The sequence below is a fragment of the Dermacentor albipictus genome, chromosome 1 (assembly GCF_038994185.2).
Source record: "Dermacentor albipictus isolate Rhodes 1998 colony chromosome 1, USDA_Dalb.pri_finalv2, whole genome shotgun sequence".
NCBI classification, from domain to species: Eukaryota; Metazoa; Arthropoda; class Arachnida; order Ixodida; family Ixodidae; genus Dermacentor; species Dermacentor albipictus.
In genome coordinates this window covers 268,292,944-268,311,232 of record NC_091821.1, presented here as the reverse complement: position 1 = coordinate 268,311,232, position 18,289 = coordinate 268,292,944, and the positions used below count along the sequence as shown (strand labels likewise).

Below are 18,289 nucleotides of genomic sequence, written 5' to 3'. Positions count from 1 at the left end.
AGAATGGAACTCTTGCATAAATAACAAGTTGCACACATTAAAACCCCTGCTTCGTGAGTGAAAGTTGTGCAGTCATCAGCAACGCTTCTATGAGGTGATCCTATGTTGACTTCGAATAGGGCATAGACATCTGACACACAATTTTGTACTTCAAAACGAAAACCTGCCAACTTGCGAGAAGTGCCATGAGCCACTCACAGTAATGCACATTATTATGACATGTCCACACACTGAAACACAGAGACGGAAGCTTTTACCGAATCTCTATAACTTATACATACCTTTACACCCCGCCTCAATACTTGGAGATGAATCGCTAGTGCCTTTCACTGACTTGTGGAACTTTTTAGAACAAACCAGCTTTTTGCACATACTCTAAACTAACGCAGCTTTCGCTGCTTTAACATTTGATTTCCTAATATCTTGTGGCTGGTGCAGCATGGCCTTAGTCCCTTTTGCGCCGTTAAACCCAAATGAACTAACTCGTCGAGCTCAGTGCGCTTAGCCAGCAGACTCGTGGCGGCCGTGATATCTATGCCATGTAGCTGATCACAGCTTCATGTCAGCTATCTGCCAATAGCAGCCGTGCAAGGAAATTACAAAATAAAGTGTCCGATGACGACATAAAGCATCCACAAGAGATTGAGGACAGGGCTTTCTGTTGAAAAGAGAGTGTTTGAGAGAAAGTTGACTTTGCGATCCACTTGCGAGCTCCACGCACCGTGTACGACAGCAAAACTTGGCTGAGATGTTCACAGGAGTGTATGCTACCCACGGACTATGTTACTTCACCAAGCCCGAGGGGTGGTTCAAGGCCCCTTTAAGGTCTGTTGTTGGATTGAAGGCACGCATGTTTATCTTAGTAAACTATATCCTGCCTATCAAATTTAAAGCTACAGTGTTATACAACTGTAGTAGGCTGACTGCTCTTTTGGACGGTTTTATAGTTTTTATATAGATAACACAGAATCTGTTCAAATATAACCTCCATTTGCTCAGGGCTTGCAGCACCCACAAATTATTTGGCAAGACTGCTCTTGGACAGTGCGCAGTACTTCTGTAAGATGAAAAATAAAAGCACACACTCAACATTTGCTGCTCTCAAAACACTAGTTCAAAAGTATTAAGAGGAAGCTTTAGCTCAGGCCCAACTCTGCTGCCACCTATTTAAATACATGTAAAATGCAGAAATGCTTTTCTGAGATAGCCTCTGGACCTACTTTAATAAAATTTGTTGCATGTGCGGGAGAAAGCCAAGTTCTAGTGACTGTTGGAAGCAGAAATTTAACTTAGGGCTTGAATTTTTTCACAAATATTGCCAAAAAATCGCTGCTAAGTTTGAAAAGAATAGAAGCACGAAATTTATAAATTCATAACTCTGCACCAAGAACAGATATCCCTGTTCTGTAAACTGGATCTGTTAGAAGATGCAAAGCGGACAAAATTGATAATATCGATTTATATCGTAAATGAGTTTTTAACGATGTTTGCAAGGGATTTGCAGAAATCCTAATCACATATTAGTGGTGTACTTAAGGGTCATGTATCATGCATCAGTTTCGGCTGCTTCAAATTTACTGTTAGATGCAATTCAAACAATTGTGATATCACTTTTCATGGCCGAGTTACAAAAAAAGTTGTAAGCTAAGTCTTTTCATTTTCGGGAAAACTTGCAATTTTCAGAAATATTTAGTAAAGAATTGGCAGCCTAAATCAAAAATACGCTTCCGCAGTCACTATACATTTTAGTTTTTCCCTTTAAGTGCAACAAACCTCATCAAACTTAGTGCTGTGGTTGCCAAGTAAAATGATTTCTCCTTTCCCATGTCATTGGATAGCAGTCCTCTTGAGCTAAAGCTTCCTCTTAAAGAAAAAGTGTGTGGAAAGTTGGGTCCAGGAACTCAGAATTGCCTAGAATATATAGTGCAGCAGTGTTACATGCTGAAGAGGGTGGCTTGTTTACATGTTACATGGCAGGAAACTCTTGAGCACTGTGTGATGAGCTCAACTATTTGTTTTCACTTTGAATATTACTGAACATAAAGGATTATGTTTCTGTCATGTTGTTAATGACACTTCACTAATTACTTGTAGCTATGTTGAAGCTTTTTTTAGTTGTACCTGATGCTATCGATTGACGAAGCTGCTTGCATGTGTTAAGTTCAAAAAAGAAATTGGTTCATCATGTTTATATCATTTTGGTTGTGTGAATGAGACACTGCACTAAAGTGGTAAGGTTTTGTAAGAAGTTTTTTTGAAATCTACCTGTGCAGAAGTGTGCAAGAAGCAGGTTAGATGTGTAGACATTGGTGCTTGTTCAACTTATTCCATTTGTTTTTGACTCAAAGGAGCAGAAACACCACCGAAGTCACCAACATCTGTGCAAGACTGGGTGAATTCACTTCCAGCTGATGAGCCACATAGGTGAGTCTACTGCAGTTTTTGTTCTAGAACTGTCTTGATTGGGACTTTTCTCTGCGCTGCTTTTTTTTTTTTCTAGATGGGAACATTCGATCTTACCTTAAACATTCTGAGACTTCTGCTGTATTGTTTGTGCTTATGCATTGGGCGTAGCCAGTAACATTTTCGGGGGTGGCTCGTACTTGACAGGGTGTGGGGGTTGCAGGCTGGTGTTGTGGCATGTCGTTGTATGCCAGGTGCCCTGGTAGTACACAAAAATTTTGAATTTTAGATGGAGGGGAGGCGGGGCCTGGCAGGCGTGTGCGCAGTGTGCCTCCCTCTACACCCCCACTCTTATGAAAGGGAAAATTGTCATCCACCTAACAGTAGCACGAAGCTACAATGGAAATCTGTGCAGGTACTATCTCAGAAATAAAGCTTTGCAGTTCAAGAAAAATTTGTCTTTGTCCCGGATTGGAACCTGGGACCAATGCCTTTTCGGGGCAATCTGTCCCATCTGAGTTAATCGGGGGGGTCTCAGTAAATGTCCACCTTGTGGACTGTCCTTTTCGGCCGCTGCTTATTGGCTGGAGCTGAACAAGCACCAAGAAAACTGGTTTGTGGGTGCCTGTTTGTTGCTGGTACCCAGCTCAGCCAATCAGCACTTTAGTGGCAGCCGAAATGGACATGTCCACTGGGTGAACATTTACAGAATACCCTTCCCGGAGGCTAGCAGATTGCAGAGCAAGGCCGAAAATATTCGGCAGCTGCACAAATCAGTTCTGTGGAAGCCTGCAAGGTAGAGGAAGGTTCATGAAAGAGAAAATTGTCATTTACCTGACCTTGGCATGAAGCTACAAAGGAAACCCATACTGACCATCAAGATGTTTAAAATGTGCTCCCCTTCTTGGATATGAAACCACCTCATGACTCAGCTGATACATGATGACACTACAGGTGGCTGTTTTTGCCATGTGTGGCTGGTTTTGCCATGGTTTTGCCGGTAAGAAATGTAATTGCACTGTGGCCTTTTAAAATAATACCAAATAAAATGTGTTGGGCATTTCTGCTATTGTGTAAAATAATACTTCTGTATGCTGCCTTTCTTTTTTCTAGTGCCTAGACGATACCTTCATTTCTACAACTGGAATTCAATCTTTCAGGCTGAAAGCAATCTGGTGTGCATTTTGAAGTTTCAGACTGTGCTCTGTGGTTAGAACATTGCCATTTCTATCATTACAAGTGGAGAAAAAATAAATGCCTTTATGTTAGTAGTGCTCCTTTTAGGCACTGTGACAGCACATTAGGAAGAAAAGGCCTTGTACTTTGCTGCTTTCTTTCTTTCTATATATCTTTTTCCTTTCTTTTCTTATGTCGGCAGAATTCAGGAACGTTCGTTTACTGAGTTCGTTTATTGGGTTCATGTTCAAGAATCCCGGGTTCCAAGTTGATCCCTCAACTGTTGTGTCTCGCAGTCTTTGTGTTGTTTTGGAATGGCAATGTCAGTCAATCAATCCATTAAAATGAGCAAATAAACATGGGTATTTTATTCTTTCCTCGGTACAACACCTTGAGAAAACATATTGCTTGGCTGGTTATGGACCTAGTTTCTATGTCTGCATCTGCATTGCTTGCCTATGCTTCATAGTTCGCACATGAATGATTGCCTAATGTTTTTTTTTTTTTTGCTTCACTTCTCCATTCTGTGGCACTGGAAATGAAAAGGGAGGAGTCAAGCAACATACAGCCAGTTGAACTACCGTCTATGCTGCACCAGGATAGTGGCTATCAGAGCCACCTGGAATGCCCTACGTTGGAAGCTCCCATCAGTGAGACACAGGATGACAACCTTAGCCTTGGTGCCGAGGGTGAGTCCCGACTATGCAGCTGACCCATATTTTACTTGAAGTTATCTTCACTGGTTAGTCTTGCATTTGTAGAACTTAGCATGAACATGATACGCTAAAATTCTTTTAGGCCATCCTTCCTGCATGTTGAAGCAAGTCTGAAATGACGACAGCTTGTGTTTAGTGGATGAATACACATTGTGGAGAAGTTAAAGTGAAGGCTTTGCCTCTTTTGTACAAATGTCTGTGGTAGTAACCTGATTACTGAGCAACAACATGGTGCTGTCTGAAGCAAAAATGCTGAGTCATTGGAAAAGATTGGTCTTGTGTTGTTTTATTGCACATTCCGGGCTGGATCAAGGAATGAAGAGAGAGAAGAGCATGAGCGTACGGTAGGCGGGGTTGCTCTGAATTGAAGCCAGGCAGTTCCCAATTATTGCGACTCATGGTTGAAGATGAGAGACGGACCGGACCCTTGGAGCAGATGAAAAGGAGATGAAAAGCTTTATACCGTATGTGCATATAGCAAGTAATAGCAAACAGGTAGCGGTGTCTAAGAGCGCACCAGACCGACGGGGTGGCTGGCTCTAACAATGGGCTGGCTCTGCCTTAAATCTCTTTGGGAGTCCCATCGTCAGCAGGAACGAGGCAGGACCAGCGCTGACGTCAGCCGCATTGGTTTCCTCTTTCGTCGAAAGAGAAGTCCAAGGAGAAATTTTTCGTGGTAGGAGAAGTTCAAGGCTGCATCCGGTCCCCACGGCAAGGGGTCAGCAGTTCTGTGGAATTCTGAAGGCTGCCAGTGGATTCGTCGTCGTGCTCTGTGCCCCTGTACTCCTCAGTTCGACCCACAGAAAGGGTGCAGCAGTTTCCTTTGTCACCAAGGGCAACCATTTCAGTAGAACGAGGGGGAAGGGAGCACCCGTTCCCTTGATGTAGGCACGCAGTGTGGCACAACACCAAGTCAGCTCAAAGTATCTTTTTGTCTTGTGCCCCCCTGTTTGATGGAGTTGAATCTGATAGCCGCTGCTCGAAGGCCATCATTTACGTCAGGTGCCTGTGAATCTGGATTTGCAGCCAGGAAGCTATGGATGGCTACTAGTTAACTGTGCAAGAAAGAATGAAACAACTGAAGTTGAAGCAGACGTCACGGCGAGCACAAAACACACAAATTATATATGGGGCAAGTGCTCTCCTTGCTAATGATTCCACAACTTTTGACCTGCTTAATTTGATATATAAAAAGCCGAAGACTAATGGTGACGAACTGATGAAGTGAAATGAAGAGATTGAACAGCATACGCGCTTTTTCTGGATGAGAAAGCTTCCTTAGTAATTCACCACAGAAACACGTAGGTAGGACGTTACTAGTTTACGAAAGGTAGCCACGCTTATTCTGCTGGTGTTATGAAATTTGATGACTCAGTACTTTTGGTGCTGTTCTGTTTCGAGTTTTACACGTGTTAAGTTTGTGTTTTCTATCAAATACGACCTGTTCATCAATCTTTTACTGCTTTTCAGTGCTGGCCAGCTGAGTCACAGATAACATTGTGCCCTTTTGTGGCCTCTGCCTTATATACTGTGTTATTTCAAATAAGGAATTAGTTGATAGTCAGCGCATTGTTCCATTAGTTTTTCCCCCATTTTGTCGTCCGCGCTGTTTTGCCATTATATACGAACTACAGCAGCTCAGAACCCTAGGTAAAATGCTGTGGCTGAAGAGCAGCTAGTGCAGTGTTGCCTCTCATCCATTGTTGTCTTGTGTTGCTGGGCACTGCAGCACTGTTGTCGCATCCTTGCACAAGCACTCTACAACATTATTTTCTTGTGCTTCAGTTCTTCTTAAAGGGTACTCTTGAAATGCATGGTAGAGGAGGTATGAAATGACTTCTTAAGAAGTGGTTCGGTATTGTTGCTTATATTTTATTGAAATATTCTTATTTCTTTTAGTGCAGTAGACTTGGTGAGAGTTGGAGCTGGGCATATCAAAAGGGTGTAGGTTTAAAAAAGGGCTTACGTAGTTTGTGTAAAACATAGGACCGGTCCTGGCCACCCGCTTCAAACTCAATTTGGTGCTGCTTTTGTAAAAGTCGCTTTGTTTGAAGCAAATTACTGTGTAAACAGCTTTTGCTTAGTATCTGCAAAGCGAGCTCTGCCGAGGCATCGCTTTGGTGGCCACAAAAGAGGCCTTCTAAAGAATGTGAGAAGGTTTCCGTGGCAGCCTCTTAGCTTGAGAAATCCCAAAGAAATGTTGGCGTGAGATCACAAGCATTTCGACACATACTTCTCAATGGCTTGCATGAGAAAACCCCATGTCCATCAGCTTTGGTTGTTTTATGCGGAGCTTGCTGCCATCCTTCTCCAAGGCATCCAGGTGCTCCACGTAGTGCAACAGAAGGTCCCTCGGGAAAACGAAGCCTTGGAGGGACTGAATCATGAGCAGGGCCTCCTGCAAGGACAATGTTGACGCAACCTGCTGCTCAACGGTTGAGGCAACTGCTGTCGTCATCGGCGTCAATGTCATCGTCGCTAGCCTTCATGTTTGTGCAAGCTTGTTTGTGACAATTGTCTCGTCAGTTAGTTTTGATGTTTCTAATGCGTCATCATCATGTAGAAACTCTTCGAGTCCTGAAGCATCCTCATTGACTGCGGACCAAAGATCAGACATCACTTCATCAGTGGGCGCTTCGCAGGCTTTGTACAAATCACTGCTGCCTTAGGAAAAGCACTTTCCTAAAACAGTTCCGCACTGCAGAAGTGCCTACTTCGGACTATGCACCAAAGATAAACTGCGTGGCTATCAATAGATTGATATTCAAGTCTCGTTGCTCCCTGCTTGTCCACGTTGGCGTGGCCATCAGCAAGACTAACTTGTTCAGGACGCGGCGATGATACCTTACCTTAAAATTGGCGATCACGCCAGTGTCTATGGGCTGCAAGCCTGCTATTGTGTTCGGTGGCAGGAAAAAATTTCCACGCTTCAGAGCTTAGGCATGGAGTGGTAGGCACTACAATTATCTAGGATGAGTGCCACCTTCATCTTAGATCGCTTGATACGTTCATCGAACTCCAAGAGCCACTCATGAAAAAGTTCTTGCATCATGCATGCCTTGCAATTGTGACATAGCATACCAGTATTCTGGCAGCAACGCGAAACCGGTAGGGATTTTTGGTTTCCCAATGACAAATCCAGGGAACTTGTTGCTCCCTTTCATTTTGGTGCACAAAAAGAGTGAGGCGCAGCTTGCTGTTTTTGGCGCCCTTGCATGTGTCTCCTTTGAGTGCATTCGTCTTGGATGGCAACACCTGGAAAAACTAATTCTGTTTTATATGTCAATGTCAATGTAGTTGTCGAAGGTGCGGGGCAGCGTTTACTCCACCCACTTCCGCTTTGCCTCCACGTCAAGTGAAGCTCCCTTGCTGGTGACGGCTTTGTAAACAATGCCGTGCCTTTCTTTGAAACACTGTACCGAGCCACCAACTGGCTGGAAGCCCACATTGTTGATGAGCAGGGCAAACTGCTTCGCCTTTGTGGCCAGAATTGGCCCAGTGATTGACAAGTTCATGGCATGGGCACCAAGAAACCTCTCGTAGAGGGCCTCTTCCACTTTCTATAGCCACCTTGTCGAATGCGTTTGCGTCCATTGTCTACTGAGCAACTCGTTGAACTTCTCTGCCGAGCAGTTCGTTGAACTTCTCTGCCGAGCGAGTGATTGCCGACACTGTTGGTTGCGATAGCCCATACTTCTTCACCAAGTCGCACACTTCTTTAATGTCTTTGTAGACCTTCATGATACTACACTTGGTTTCCAAATCTGTAGCAGTGTGCTTTCTTTGCACTGGCAATGTTGTGCATTGGCAACGGTCAGCGGGTATATCAGCCATCGTCTTTTCCGGTAACATTGCCAACCGAGGTGGAGAAACCAAGTGGCCAGGAACGACTTCGACGCAGCCAACAAGGACAAGCACAAGCGGCTTAATCTGTTGGCAGAACTGCGCAGAATGTGGGACCAACAAGCAATCTGGGAGCAGCATAGTTAGTGCAGTCCATTCGTATTTCGAAGGGTTGTGCGGCGTAGAACTATGGGTGCAGCCCATTCGTGTTTGGAGGCATGGAGGTGTGATGTGATGGAAGAGAGGCGCGCAGGCTGGTGATGCGGAGAAGGCTGGCAAACAGATGCTAGTGTGTGAGTGCACGGCGGCCGTTGGGGTGGTTTCTCTTTTTCTTTTTTCTTTTCAATGATTTCGCATTCGATTACCTTTCGGCACGGACACCCAGCAGCCAGACTTAATCATTATGACCGACAATGGGGCATTGGGGTATTGTAGTAAGCAAGTTATTCCACCATGGGAAAACGTACAAAAGTTCATGGTGCAGCAGCCTCCCATTGTTATAACCAATATATTCATAACACTAGTATCACAATAAGTGGGTTCGACTGTATTGTACAGATTTTTTCTTCTAATTTCTTCTCATTCTTGTAAATTTCCATGGTCTTTTTTGTTTCGATTGTTGTCATCCAATTCGCTGTCTCCGTTTCTCTCACCTTGTTTCTGATCACTCCTGATTTTCTATTTATACTTTCAATTAGTACTCTGTACTTCGTTGCGAACTTTCTTGACCTCTTCCTCCAATCTGTGTCCACGTTTTTTAGGTACAGATAGCTGTGCACTTTAGCCGCCTGTTTATTTTAATCCATGTTCCTGAGTCTTTCTTCAAAACTAATTTTGCTCTGCACTTCTCTGACTTCAAAAGTGACCCAACCTATGTTGCTCTGCACTGCCTCATTTGTGCTTTTACCGTGGGCTCCCAAAGCCAACTCCGCCTACCGATCTTTGGTTAACTTCCAACCCTGACAAAATTATAAAATTTTAGGAACAGAATAGCACTTGTGAACGTTGGCGCTGGCAATATTACTCCTTTCCAGATTACGTGCACCACCTTGCATTTATTGTGGCCCCAAAGTGTTTCATGCTTCATTATTGCTTCATTCCGCTTCCCCTTTATTTTCAGGTTATCTTGGTGGGTGCTTGAGTAAGCCTTTCCTTCATTTATGCACAGCAGAACCTCCTTGATACGTTCTCATTGCTTATGTTTTCCCAGCATGAACGTTTGCTATCGAGAACACAAAAAATGACTTAATGAAGCTATGCTCATTTTTTACCAGTTGATACGTTCTTAGAAAACAAGATTTTTTTGCACCAACATTCAGCACGTCGCCAAGCTGTGATTGTAGATACGTTTTCCGGCCGCTAGATCCAATGTAAAGAAGAAAATGCGTTAGGTGCGCGCGATCGGGTACAGTATATAGATGCCTGTGGTAGCAGCTTCACCATAATACTAGCCCGCCTGTCTCACACGAAAACGCCGTCGCACGTGACATTCACAGCTATCACCGCCAATCCTATTGCGATAAGCATCTTTGCCTATCTCTTTCACAGTGTGTGGTGCCGTCGGAAGCACGGCACCGTTCCCTGCTGCAGACTGTGATTGTACGCGTTTTCTGGCCGCTAAATCCCATGCGAACAAAAAAAGGCACGAGGTATGTGCAATCAAAAACAGTATATAGCTGCCCATCTCATGTGAAAACAAGAGCGCAAACAGTTTCTGATTCCGGTGCCAGCAAATGCCTGCGCGGGTCGTCGCACGCTGCATTCGCAGCTATCGCTGCCAAAGCTGTTGTGATAAGCATTTGTACCTATCTGTTTTACAGCGCGTGGTGCGTAGTGCCATTGGTATCATACTGCAAGCTTTTAGTAGGCGATAATCCAAACGTGCCATCGTTCCCTGCTGCATGTGGTGTGATGTGGGCATCACATTTCACTTCAGTGGCATCTGGTGCCACCCACCAGCTCGATTTCGTTCGGTTTCCCATTGCGCTCTTAAAACACAATGCAATGGGAAAACAACAAAACCTGTCTCAGGCTGCCAGAGCACCACCAGCTTGACGCACGTCAGCATCTCGTGCCACAACGATCCAAGTGACGCGTTGTATTTCATTGATGTCAATAGTTGAGTCTGTCAAATTTTTTTAGTTACTTCAGTCGTACGTTTTCCAGGTCAGTACGTTTTTTCTCGCACTTTTTTCCAAAATGTATGCACAAGTTTCTACTGTATATGCCGATATATTTATATTGCTTGACTATGAGTTTGACTTGCTGTTGAATTGAAATCATGTAATTACTCGTCTCTTCACTAAAGATCATAATTCCTGATTTCTCTATGCTTAACTTATGGCCTAGATGTGTCCCTGCGTTGCCACACATATTTGCAAGAGTCTGTAAAATTTATTGCATTGTCCGCTAGTAGCACTATGTCGTATGCATACATCAGTCTGGGGACCTTCGGTTGCACCATTTGTCTATTAAGCAGTAGGATAAATCAACCCTCAATTCACTGTTTTCCAGTCTTCTTTCTATGCCCTTATCATAAAGTGTGAAGAACAGTGGAGACAGAGGACATCCTTGCTTCAGTCTTTGGTGAATTTCCCCCACTTCATTACATTTTCATCCTTTCCATACAATTTGTACAGTTCTCTCTATGTATCTCTCTTAGCAGTTATAAAAATTGTCATCTATGCCTTCATGCTTTTAGAATATCTCATAACAGTTTCCTGTCTGTGTTGTCATAGGCTTCTCTAATATCTAGAAATACTATCCACAAACGTCTATTCTGATTTACTGAAATTTCTATGCACCGAGTTAGTACAAACATATTATCCTCTAAATGTCTGCCTGGTCTGAACCCATTCTGTAGTTCCCCCAGTACATAATTTTTCTCCATCCACTTCAACAGTTCCAATTTTATGGCTTGCATTGTGATTCTATATACATCACTGACATTACTGTAACTGGCCTGTACGAGTTCATCTTATCCTTTCACCTCTGCATTTGTAGATGAAGTTCATCTTGCTTTCGTGCTACCCAACCAGAATTTTCTTTGCTCTATTCACTTGCTCAATGGCAGTAGTCAGCGAGGTTTTTGATAAGCTGTATTGGGGTTTTATCGAGTCCTGTGGCTGTGTTATTAGGGACATTCAGCCTTTTTTCAGTAAAAGTTTTGTATGCTCAGTTTTGGTGTCTCGGGCTTCTCTGTTGTTGCTGGATCTGTTTGACTCTGAACTACGCTTTCTTTCATGCTGAAGTTTTCCCACATAATGTCTATGATGTACCACAGCGCATTGTCTCCCTCGAAGATGTTACCGTATTCATCCCTTATAGCCGTTTGTGAGCTTTTAGTTGGAACCCTGAGTGCTCTTACATGGTTCCAGAATCTCTTTGGTGTTCCTTTGTCATTTCTGCGAGTGTTATGCACCAAACGTTCACTTGTACATTTAATTTTCTCTTGCACGATCTCACTTGCCATCATGGGGACTTGGGCTAGTCAGCACATACTCGACGGGAACAGTGCTAGTCAAGAGACAAGAAGGGAAACACGCACCAGTGCTGACTGACAACTGAATTCTTTATTAAGAAAGGAACACACACATATATACGTTAAGAAAACAAAAGTACATCACTGCGCATGACCAGTTAAGAATGAGACCCCGATTAGATTTTCTCCAGAATTATTGTGGTTGTTAAGGTATGTTAGTTCTGCCTCAATCAAGGCCAAAGACGGAGTGCTGACGCAAGACACACTATTCGCTGCGATAGTAGCAGCCGCAAAGATTTTGCATGCATGAGAGTCATTGTAGCATTTGCGGATTGCACACCATGAAAAATCAGGCCCCTTAGTACAGTGAATGTCATGTATGCCATACTAAGGGGCCTGATTTGCATTGGGAACTTATGCATTGTGTTTTGACTATTTTTAACTGGGCTGAAGGCCTTCTAAACACATCAGTGTGAATAACCTATTCCAGCATCGCAGTGAGATATAAATTAAAATTTAGCATATTCACACAGCAGTGCTTCTGCTAAGGAAATCAAAATTTATGTAACACATGGTAAAGCGTATACATAAAAACACAGTATTAAATAAAGAAAAAAAAGGCACCCAGCAGCAACAAAATAACATCAGTTAACTAGATCGTTAATGCTCAAAACTTAAAACTTGTTAATGTGATGTGGCTGAGAATATCGAGGATCTGGTCTTGTATCGAATGATGAACGTACTTCGTGTTCGCTGCTCTACCATTCAGTTTCTTTCTGACAGTATCATCATATTTGGCAAACAAGTTCAAGAGCTCAACAAAGTTTCCCATGTTTTCACTTGTGGCACTTTCATCGTGGCCCGTCTGAGCGATTCCCTGAATGGCAGTGAATCACAAAATGTCTGCGACTCTTGCTATATAGAGGCGATTTTCCTGCACCTTTGTGGAGTATGTGTCGCTGAGATGTGTTGCAACTGACTTGCTCTGTCCTCCCGACTTCATCTGCGTGTAGGTAACCCACAATGTCTGGCAAGACTTATACGCAAGTGAGTTTTCGTGCTTTCTGAAACCAGCATCTTTTTCTAGGGCTTTCTTCAAGTTACTGTATCCACCATTGACAAATGCAGATTTCTCATTGGCACCAGTAGGAAACATTCTGCAAGGGTAACAGAAAGCTGTGTCAACCTGTGCACTGTACTTCAACCAAGGAAATAGATGTTACCAATCCAAGTGGAAGCTTCTGCTCAATTCGCCGTTCTTCTTAGATGGAAATGGGTTCAGTATTGGCTGTGTGGGTGACTGTCTTAAATTTCAAAATTTCTTACTGGCCTGCATGGTCAACATCCACATCCGAGGCGGTGAATTTGGTCGCGGAATCAGGGTCATCCCTTGCTGCACATGATGTGGAAAGCTCGTTGCCCTCACTGTCCATTTGCACCGTCGAGTACAGACAAGCGTCGTCAAAAGTGATGCTGTTCAGTCTTTTCAAGCAGAATCAAAACGGAGCCCTGAGGATTTTCTTGTTCGTGAAGTGTCTCCAAATCTCCCATTGTTGAAGCAGAGAGCTCGGTGTGGACGCATTATTGCATGGTCCGCTTGCTTGCATTTGAAAAAAAGTCGGCAATGGACCTTTTCTGCAACATCCTAAGGCAACCCAAAGGTCCTGTGGCGTCGACCATACGTTGGAGCCTCTTCCGGTGGCGAGATTGGCTGGCGTTTCCTCTCGCAACACGAGCACTGCTTGCGAGCGAGCAAACGAACTGGCTGAAGTGGTTGGTGCCACTGCTGCAGTGAACTAGAAATCTAGAAGGGGTCAGTGCAATGAGCGGAATGGCTGCGCCACAGCGTGAAGGGTTGTGCCCAGGGGCGATCGTAGCTGCAGCGCTGTTGTCGCTCACTGCTGAAGGTCCTGTTACATCTCAATACGAATAAGAGCATTTCTTAGACGTTTACCAGAGGCAACCCAACCCATTCATCACCTGTCTATCCAGAAGTCAACACAGCTTTGACGCCGACCGTTGACAGGTCAGGAAAACACCCTCTACGTGAAAATGACAAGCTGAACTAATGGATGAAAGGGGCCCAAGTCGACAGCCAGCGAAGAACAGCGCTGACCTTAGATTCCCAGGTTGCTATATGGTCACATATTTCATACTATCAGAGGCGGAGTTTGGCGAAACGGCATGAAATTCAGAGCGCTTGTATACATGACAGTAGCGCGGCAGAGAAGGCAATGATAGAAACTCGCATGGACTTTGCACCGTGTCGAATGTGCACATATCCTCTGGAGCTCCCTTGGCGTCGCCACATTAGCCTCTTAATAGCTGTAATTATCCGTGACTTCCTGCAAAAGCGTTGCAGAAACTGCAGTGCTTACCTTTCTACTAACGTGCAAGTCCAGAGGCTAGCTAGATAGAATGGTAGAGAGGAGGATCTCGGGAGAGGAAGCAGAGATAGGGTAGAACAGACGCAGTCGCTAGACGAGTGAATAACAGCGTTTCCACTCTTCACTCGCAGTTTTCATTCAATGAGGAGAGAAGGGGGGGATAGAGAAAAGATAACATGAGAAAGCAACGAAACGCTAATACTATAGGCACGACAGTGGTTGTGGGGAAACGGGATAAATTTAAGTTCAAGGTACGGTAAGATACGTCCCTGCTATTTCTGAAAAAGAAACACCATGCAAATATGTCAAGCAGACAACTTACGTAGGACATGCTGAAAAATAGCCACATTAATTAAAGCACACTGCAGAGTCTAAGTGACATCACGGAAGCATCGGCACGTCAAAACACTTCAATGCAACTTACAGCAATGTCACATCTCGAGATCACGGATTTGATCCTGACTGTGGCAGCCACATTTCGGTGGGGGCTGAATAAAAAACGCCGTTATTCAGTTAAAGTTTAATACTTGTGCCACGATGTGATGTGCCACTCAACCCTCTCAGACGTTATAAAATTAGGCGCATAACAATGCGTCAAGCAAACACTTCTCCCTGTGTGCTCTGTGTGCTATGCAGATGAATAGCAGGCGTGCATGCAAGGTAACGTTTAACTTCAACTCAGCGCTCTCACGTTGGGCTGAACGTTGAAGAAATGAAACATTCGCCGTCAATATTGCTACGGCACAAGATGTGCGATCACAAAAGGCCAGCAGTGTGTAGACGACGACGACGATTAGATGCTAGCGCGGGCTGTTGCCTCTTGGCCTAGCACAGCGTATTTTCCTTGTAAATATATTTGTACATAGCTTTTCGTCTGCGTCATCCTACGTAACATATCTGGTGGAGGTGGACGTTCCCTGTACCTCGTCACGGAGCTTCGCAGTGGCCGGTACGTCGAGCCTTCCTTCATGGCTCCCGGCGACGACAACCCAACTCCGCCGGCTCCGACACCTGCTGCCCCTTCGACGACCTACATCACTCTCCCCGCTACCCGTGATCCTGGCGTATTCTCGGGCCACGATGGGGAAGACGTCGATGACTGGATCGGCCTCTATGAACACGTCAGCCGCAATAACCGGTGGGACCCTACCATTATGCTCGCCAACGTAGTCTTTTACCTCGGTGGCACACCTCGAGTTTGGTATCGCACGCACGAGGATGAGCTCACCAGTTGGGATTCACTTAAGACACAGCTTCGAGACTTGTTCGGCAACCCCTACGGTCAAAAACTTGCCGCGCAGAAGGCGCTTTCCGGCCGTGTGCAGACGTCAACAGAGCCCTATGTCACGTACATTCAGGACGTCTTGGCTCTGTGCCGCAAAGTTGACACCCACATGACTGAGTCAGACAAGGTTTCCCACATCCTCAAAGGCATTGCCGATGACGCCTTCAACTTGCTCGTTTGCAACAACTTAGCCACGGTGGATGCTGTTATAAAAGAGTGCCGCCGCCTGGAACTCGCCAAAAGCCGACGTATTGACCAGCAGTTTGCCCGTCTGCCCAACACCCCAGCGACATCTTCCTGTGCCGACGCTCCTCGTCCCAACAACACTGCCGATGTTACCAGGATCGTCCGGCGTGAGATCGAGGCCGCCTATCCGGCTGCCTTCGACTCCAGTCCCACCAACACATCTGCAGTCACGGTCTCACTGATCCAGGCAGTTGTCCGCCAGGAGTTTGAAAACATGGGTCTTCACACCATCTGCTCGGCCCATCACCCTGCTACCCGCCCGGCCCATCGCCCTGATACCCGCCCGGCTTCTTCGCTTTCGCCCCGTGCCGCATCTTCTTACCCACCACGTTTCCGCAACCCATCTGAGTGGCGCACTGCTGACGACAAGCCTATTTGTTTCCACTGCCATCGAATCGGGCACATTTCTCTGCACTGTCGTAGTCGCTGGAGTTTCCCGATCCGGTCTACTTATACTGCCTACTCTCACCCCTCCGGTGGCCCTTCTCGTTCCTATGCCGCACGCTCCGATAATGCCGCCACTGATTCTCCTGCAACGAACCGCCCCTATTCTCGTTCGCCTTCGCCCCAACGACGACAATCTCGCTCTCCCCAGCCCCGTCGCTCCTGTTCGCCGACTCCCTTCGGGCGCCGCTCCCAGCCGGAAAACTAGACGATGCAGCGCCTCGAGGTGACGCTGCATTGCTCCCTCCGCCGCCAAATCCTCTACTCACTTTGCCCACTCATCTGAACCTTCTTGACGTGCATGTCGACGGTGTTTCCGTGTCTGCTCTCATAGACACTGGGGCGCATTTGTCCGTAATGAGCGCTGACCTTCGTAACCGTAACCTTCGTAACCTTCGTGACCTTCGTAACCGTAAAATTATCACGCCCGCCACGACGCCTGTTGTCCGTGTCGCCGATGGCGGAACAGCCCCCGTAATTGGTATGTGTACCGCCCGCGTCTCCTTCGCCGATCGCTCAACAATCGTGCTATTCACAGTCATCGCCCACTGTCCCCACGACATCATCCTCGGCTTAGACTTCCTCTCCGCACATTCTGCTCTCATCGATTGTTCCGCCAGTACTCTCCGCCTTGACCTGCCTGTTCTGGATCCTACTGAACCAAACCCCAGTCGCCTCAGTTCCGCCGACTTCGTTCGCTTGCCACCTTCGGCACTGACCTACGTTGACCTAGTGTCATCCCCGCCAGTCCCCGACGGTCACTACATCGCGGCTCCTATGCAAGACGTCCTCCTTACACACGGGATCACAGTACCCCATACAGTTTTATCTATTACGGCGAATTGCGTCTGCCTGCCAGTGGTCAACTTTGGCTTGACGACACAAGTGCTGCCACGTGGGATGTCTTTGGCCCAGCTTTGTTCGTTCGAGGATCACTCAGTAGCATCCATTGCAGTAGACGACACTTCATCTGATACTTCTCTACCATCGCAGTCGACAAATTGTTCCATCGCTGACTTACGGAAAATGATTGCGCCCGACTTGCCCTCCGAGCACGCTCGTGAACTCTACCGCGTTCTGTTTTCCTACCACGATATTTTTGACTTTAACGATCGTCCTTTAGCCCAAACTACAGCTGTCAAACATCGCATTAATACCGGCGACGCCCCTCCTATTCATCGCCGCCCGTATCGAGTGTCACCAGCTGAGCGTCAAGTTATTCACGCAGAAGTTCGCAAAATGCTTGCCAAGAACATTATTGAACCGTCATGTAGTCCTTGGGCGTCACCGGTTGTGCTGGTAAAAAAGAAGGATGGCTCATGGCGCTTTTGCGTGGATTATCGGCACCTTAACAGGGTTACCAAAAAGGACGTGTACCCCCTACCTCGGATTGATGACGCCCTTGACTGCCTCTACGGTGCTCGCTATTTCTCCTCTATTGACCTTCGCTCCGGCTATTGGCAGATTGCCGTGGACGATCTCGACCGCGAGAAGACTGCCTTTGTGACACCCGACGGTCTTTATCAATTCAAGGTGATGCCGTTCGGCCTATGTAACGCTCCTGCCACTTTTGAACGCATGATGGACTCCCTTCTTCACGGTTTCAAATGGTCCACGTGCTTGTGCTACTTGGACGACGTTATCGTATTCTCCCCAACGTTCGCTACGCACCTCGAGCGCCTCTCAGCAGTCCTGGACGTTTTTCGGCGAGCCGGTCTGCAACTCAACGCATCGAAGTGCCAATTCGGCCGTCGCCAGATTACCGTCCTTGGACATCTCGTTGACGCGAACGGAGTGCAACCGGACCCAGGCAAGATCCATGCTGTTACGCACTTCCCTGTTCCGACGTGTGTCAAGGATGTGCGCAGCTTCATCGGCCTTTGTTCGTACTTCCGCCGTTTCGTGAGGAATTTCGCCGCCATAGCACGACCACTAACCGACCTTTTGAAAAAAGACTCTCCTTTCCAGTGGGGCGATAACGAGGCCTCTGCATTCTCTCATCTAATCGACATTCTCACAACGCCTCCCGTTCTGGCCCATTTCGATCCTTCTGCGCCTACCGAAGTCCGTACTGATGCCAGCAGTCACGGGATTGGAGCAGTACTAGCACAACGCCAGCGTGGCCACGACCGTGTTATCGCTTACGCCAGCAGGCTCCTCTCACCCGCGGAGCGCAACTATTCCATCACTGAGCGTGAGTGTCTGGCCCTAGTTTGGGCGGTTGCGAAATTCCGCCCATACTTATATGGCCGATCCTTTTCCGTTGTCACAGACCATCACGCCCTTTGTTGGTTATGCTCATTGAAAG

At 46.2% G+C, this 18,289-nt stretch overlaps 1 protein-coding gene across 1 annotated transcript in view; it reads left to right on the top strand.

The window, feature by feature from the left end:
- Window positions 1-18,289, top strand: part of olf186-M (Ki-ras-induced actin-interacting protein-IP3R-interacting domain olf186-M) — a 123,494-nt gene that overhangs the window by 17,138 nt on the left and 88,067 nt on the right. The window contains exons 5-6 of the mRNA XM_065449872.1: window positions 2,349-2,424; window positions 4,126-4,268. Coding sequence (XP_065305944.1) covers window positions 2,349-2,424; window positions 4,126-4,268 — 219 coding nt within the window. The remainder of the gene's footprint in view (window positions 1-2,348; window positions 2,425-4,125; window positions 4,269-18,289) is intronic.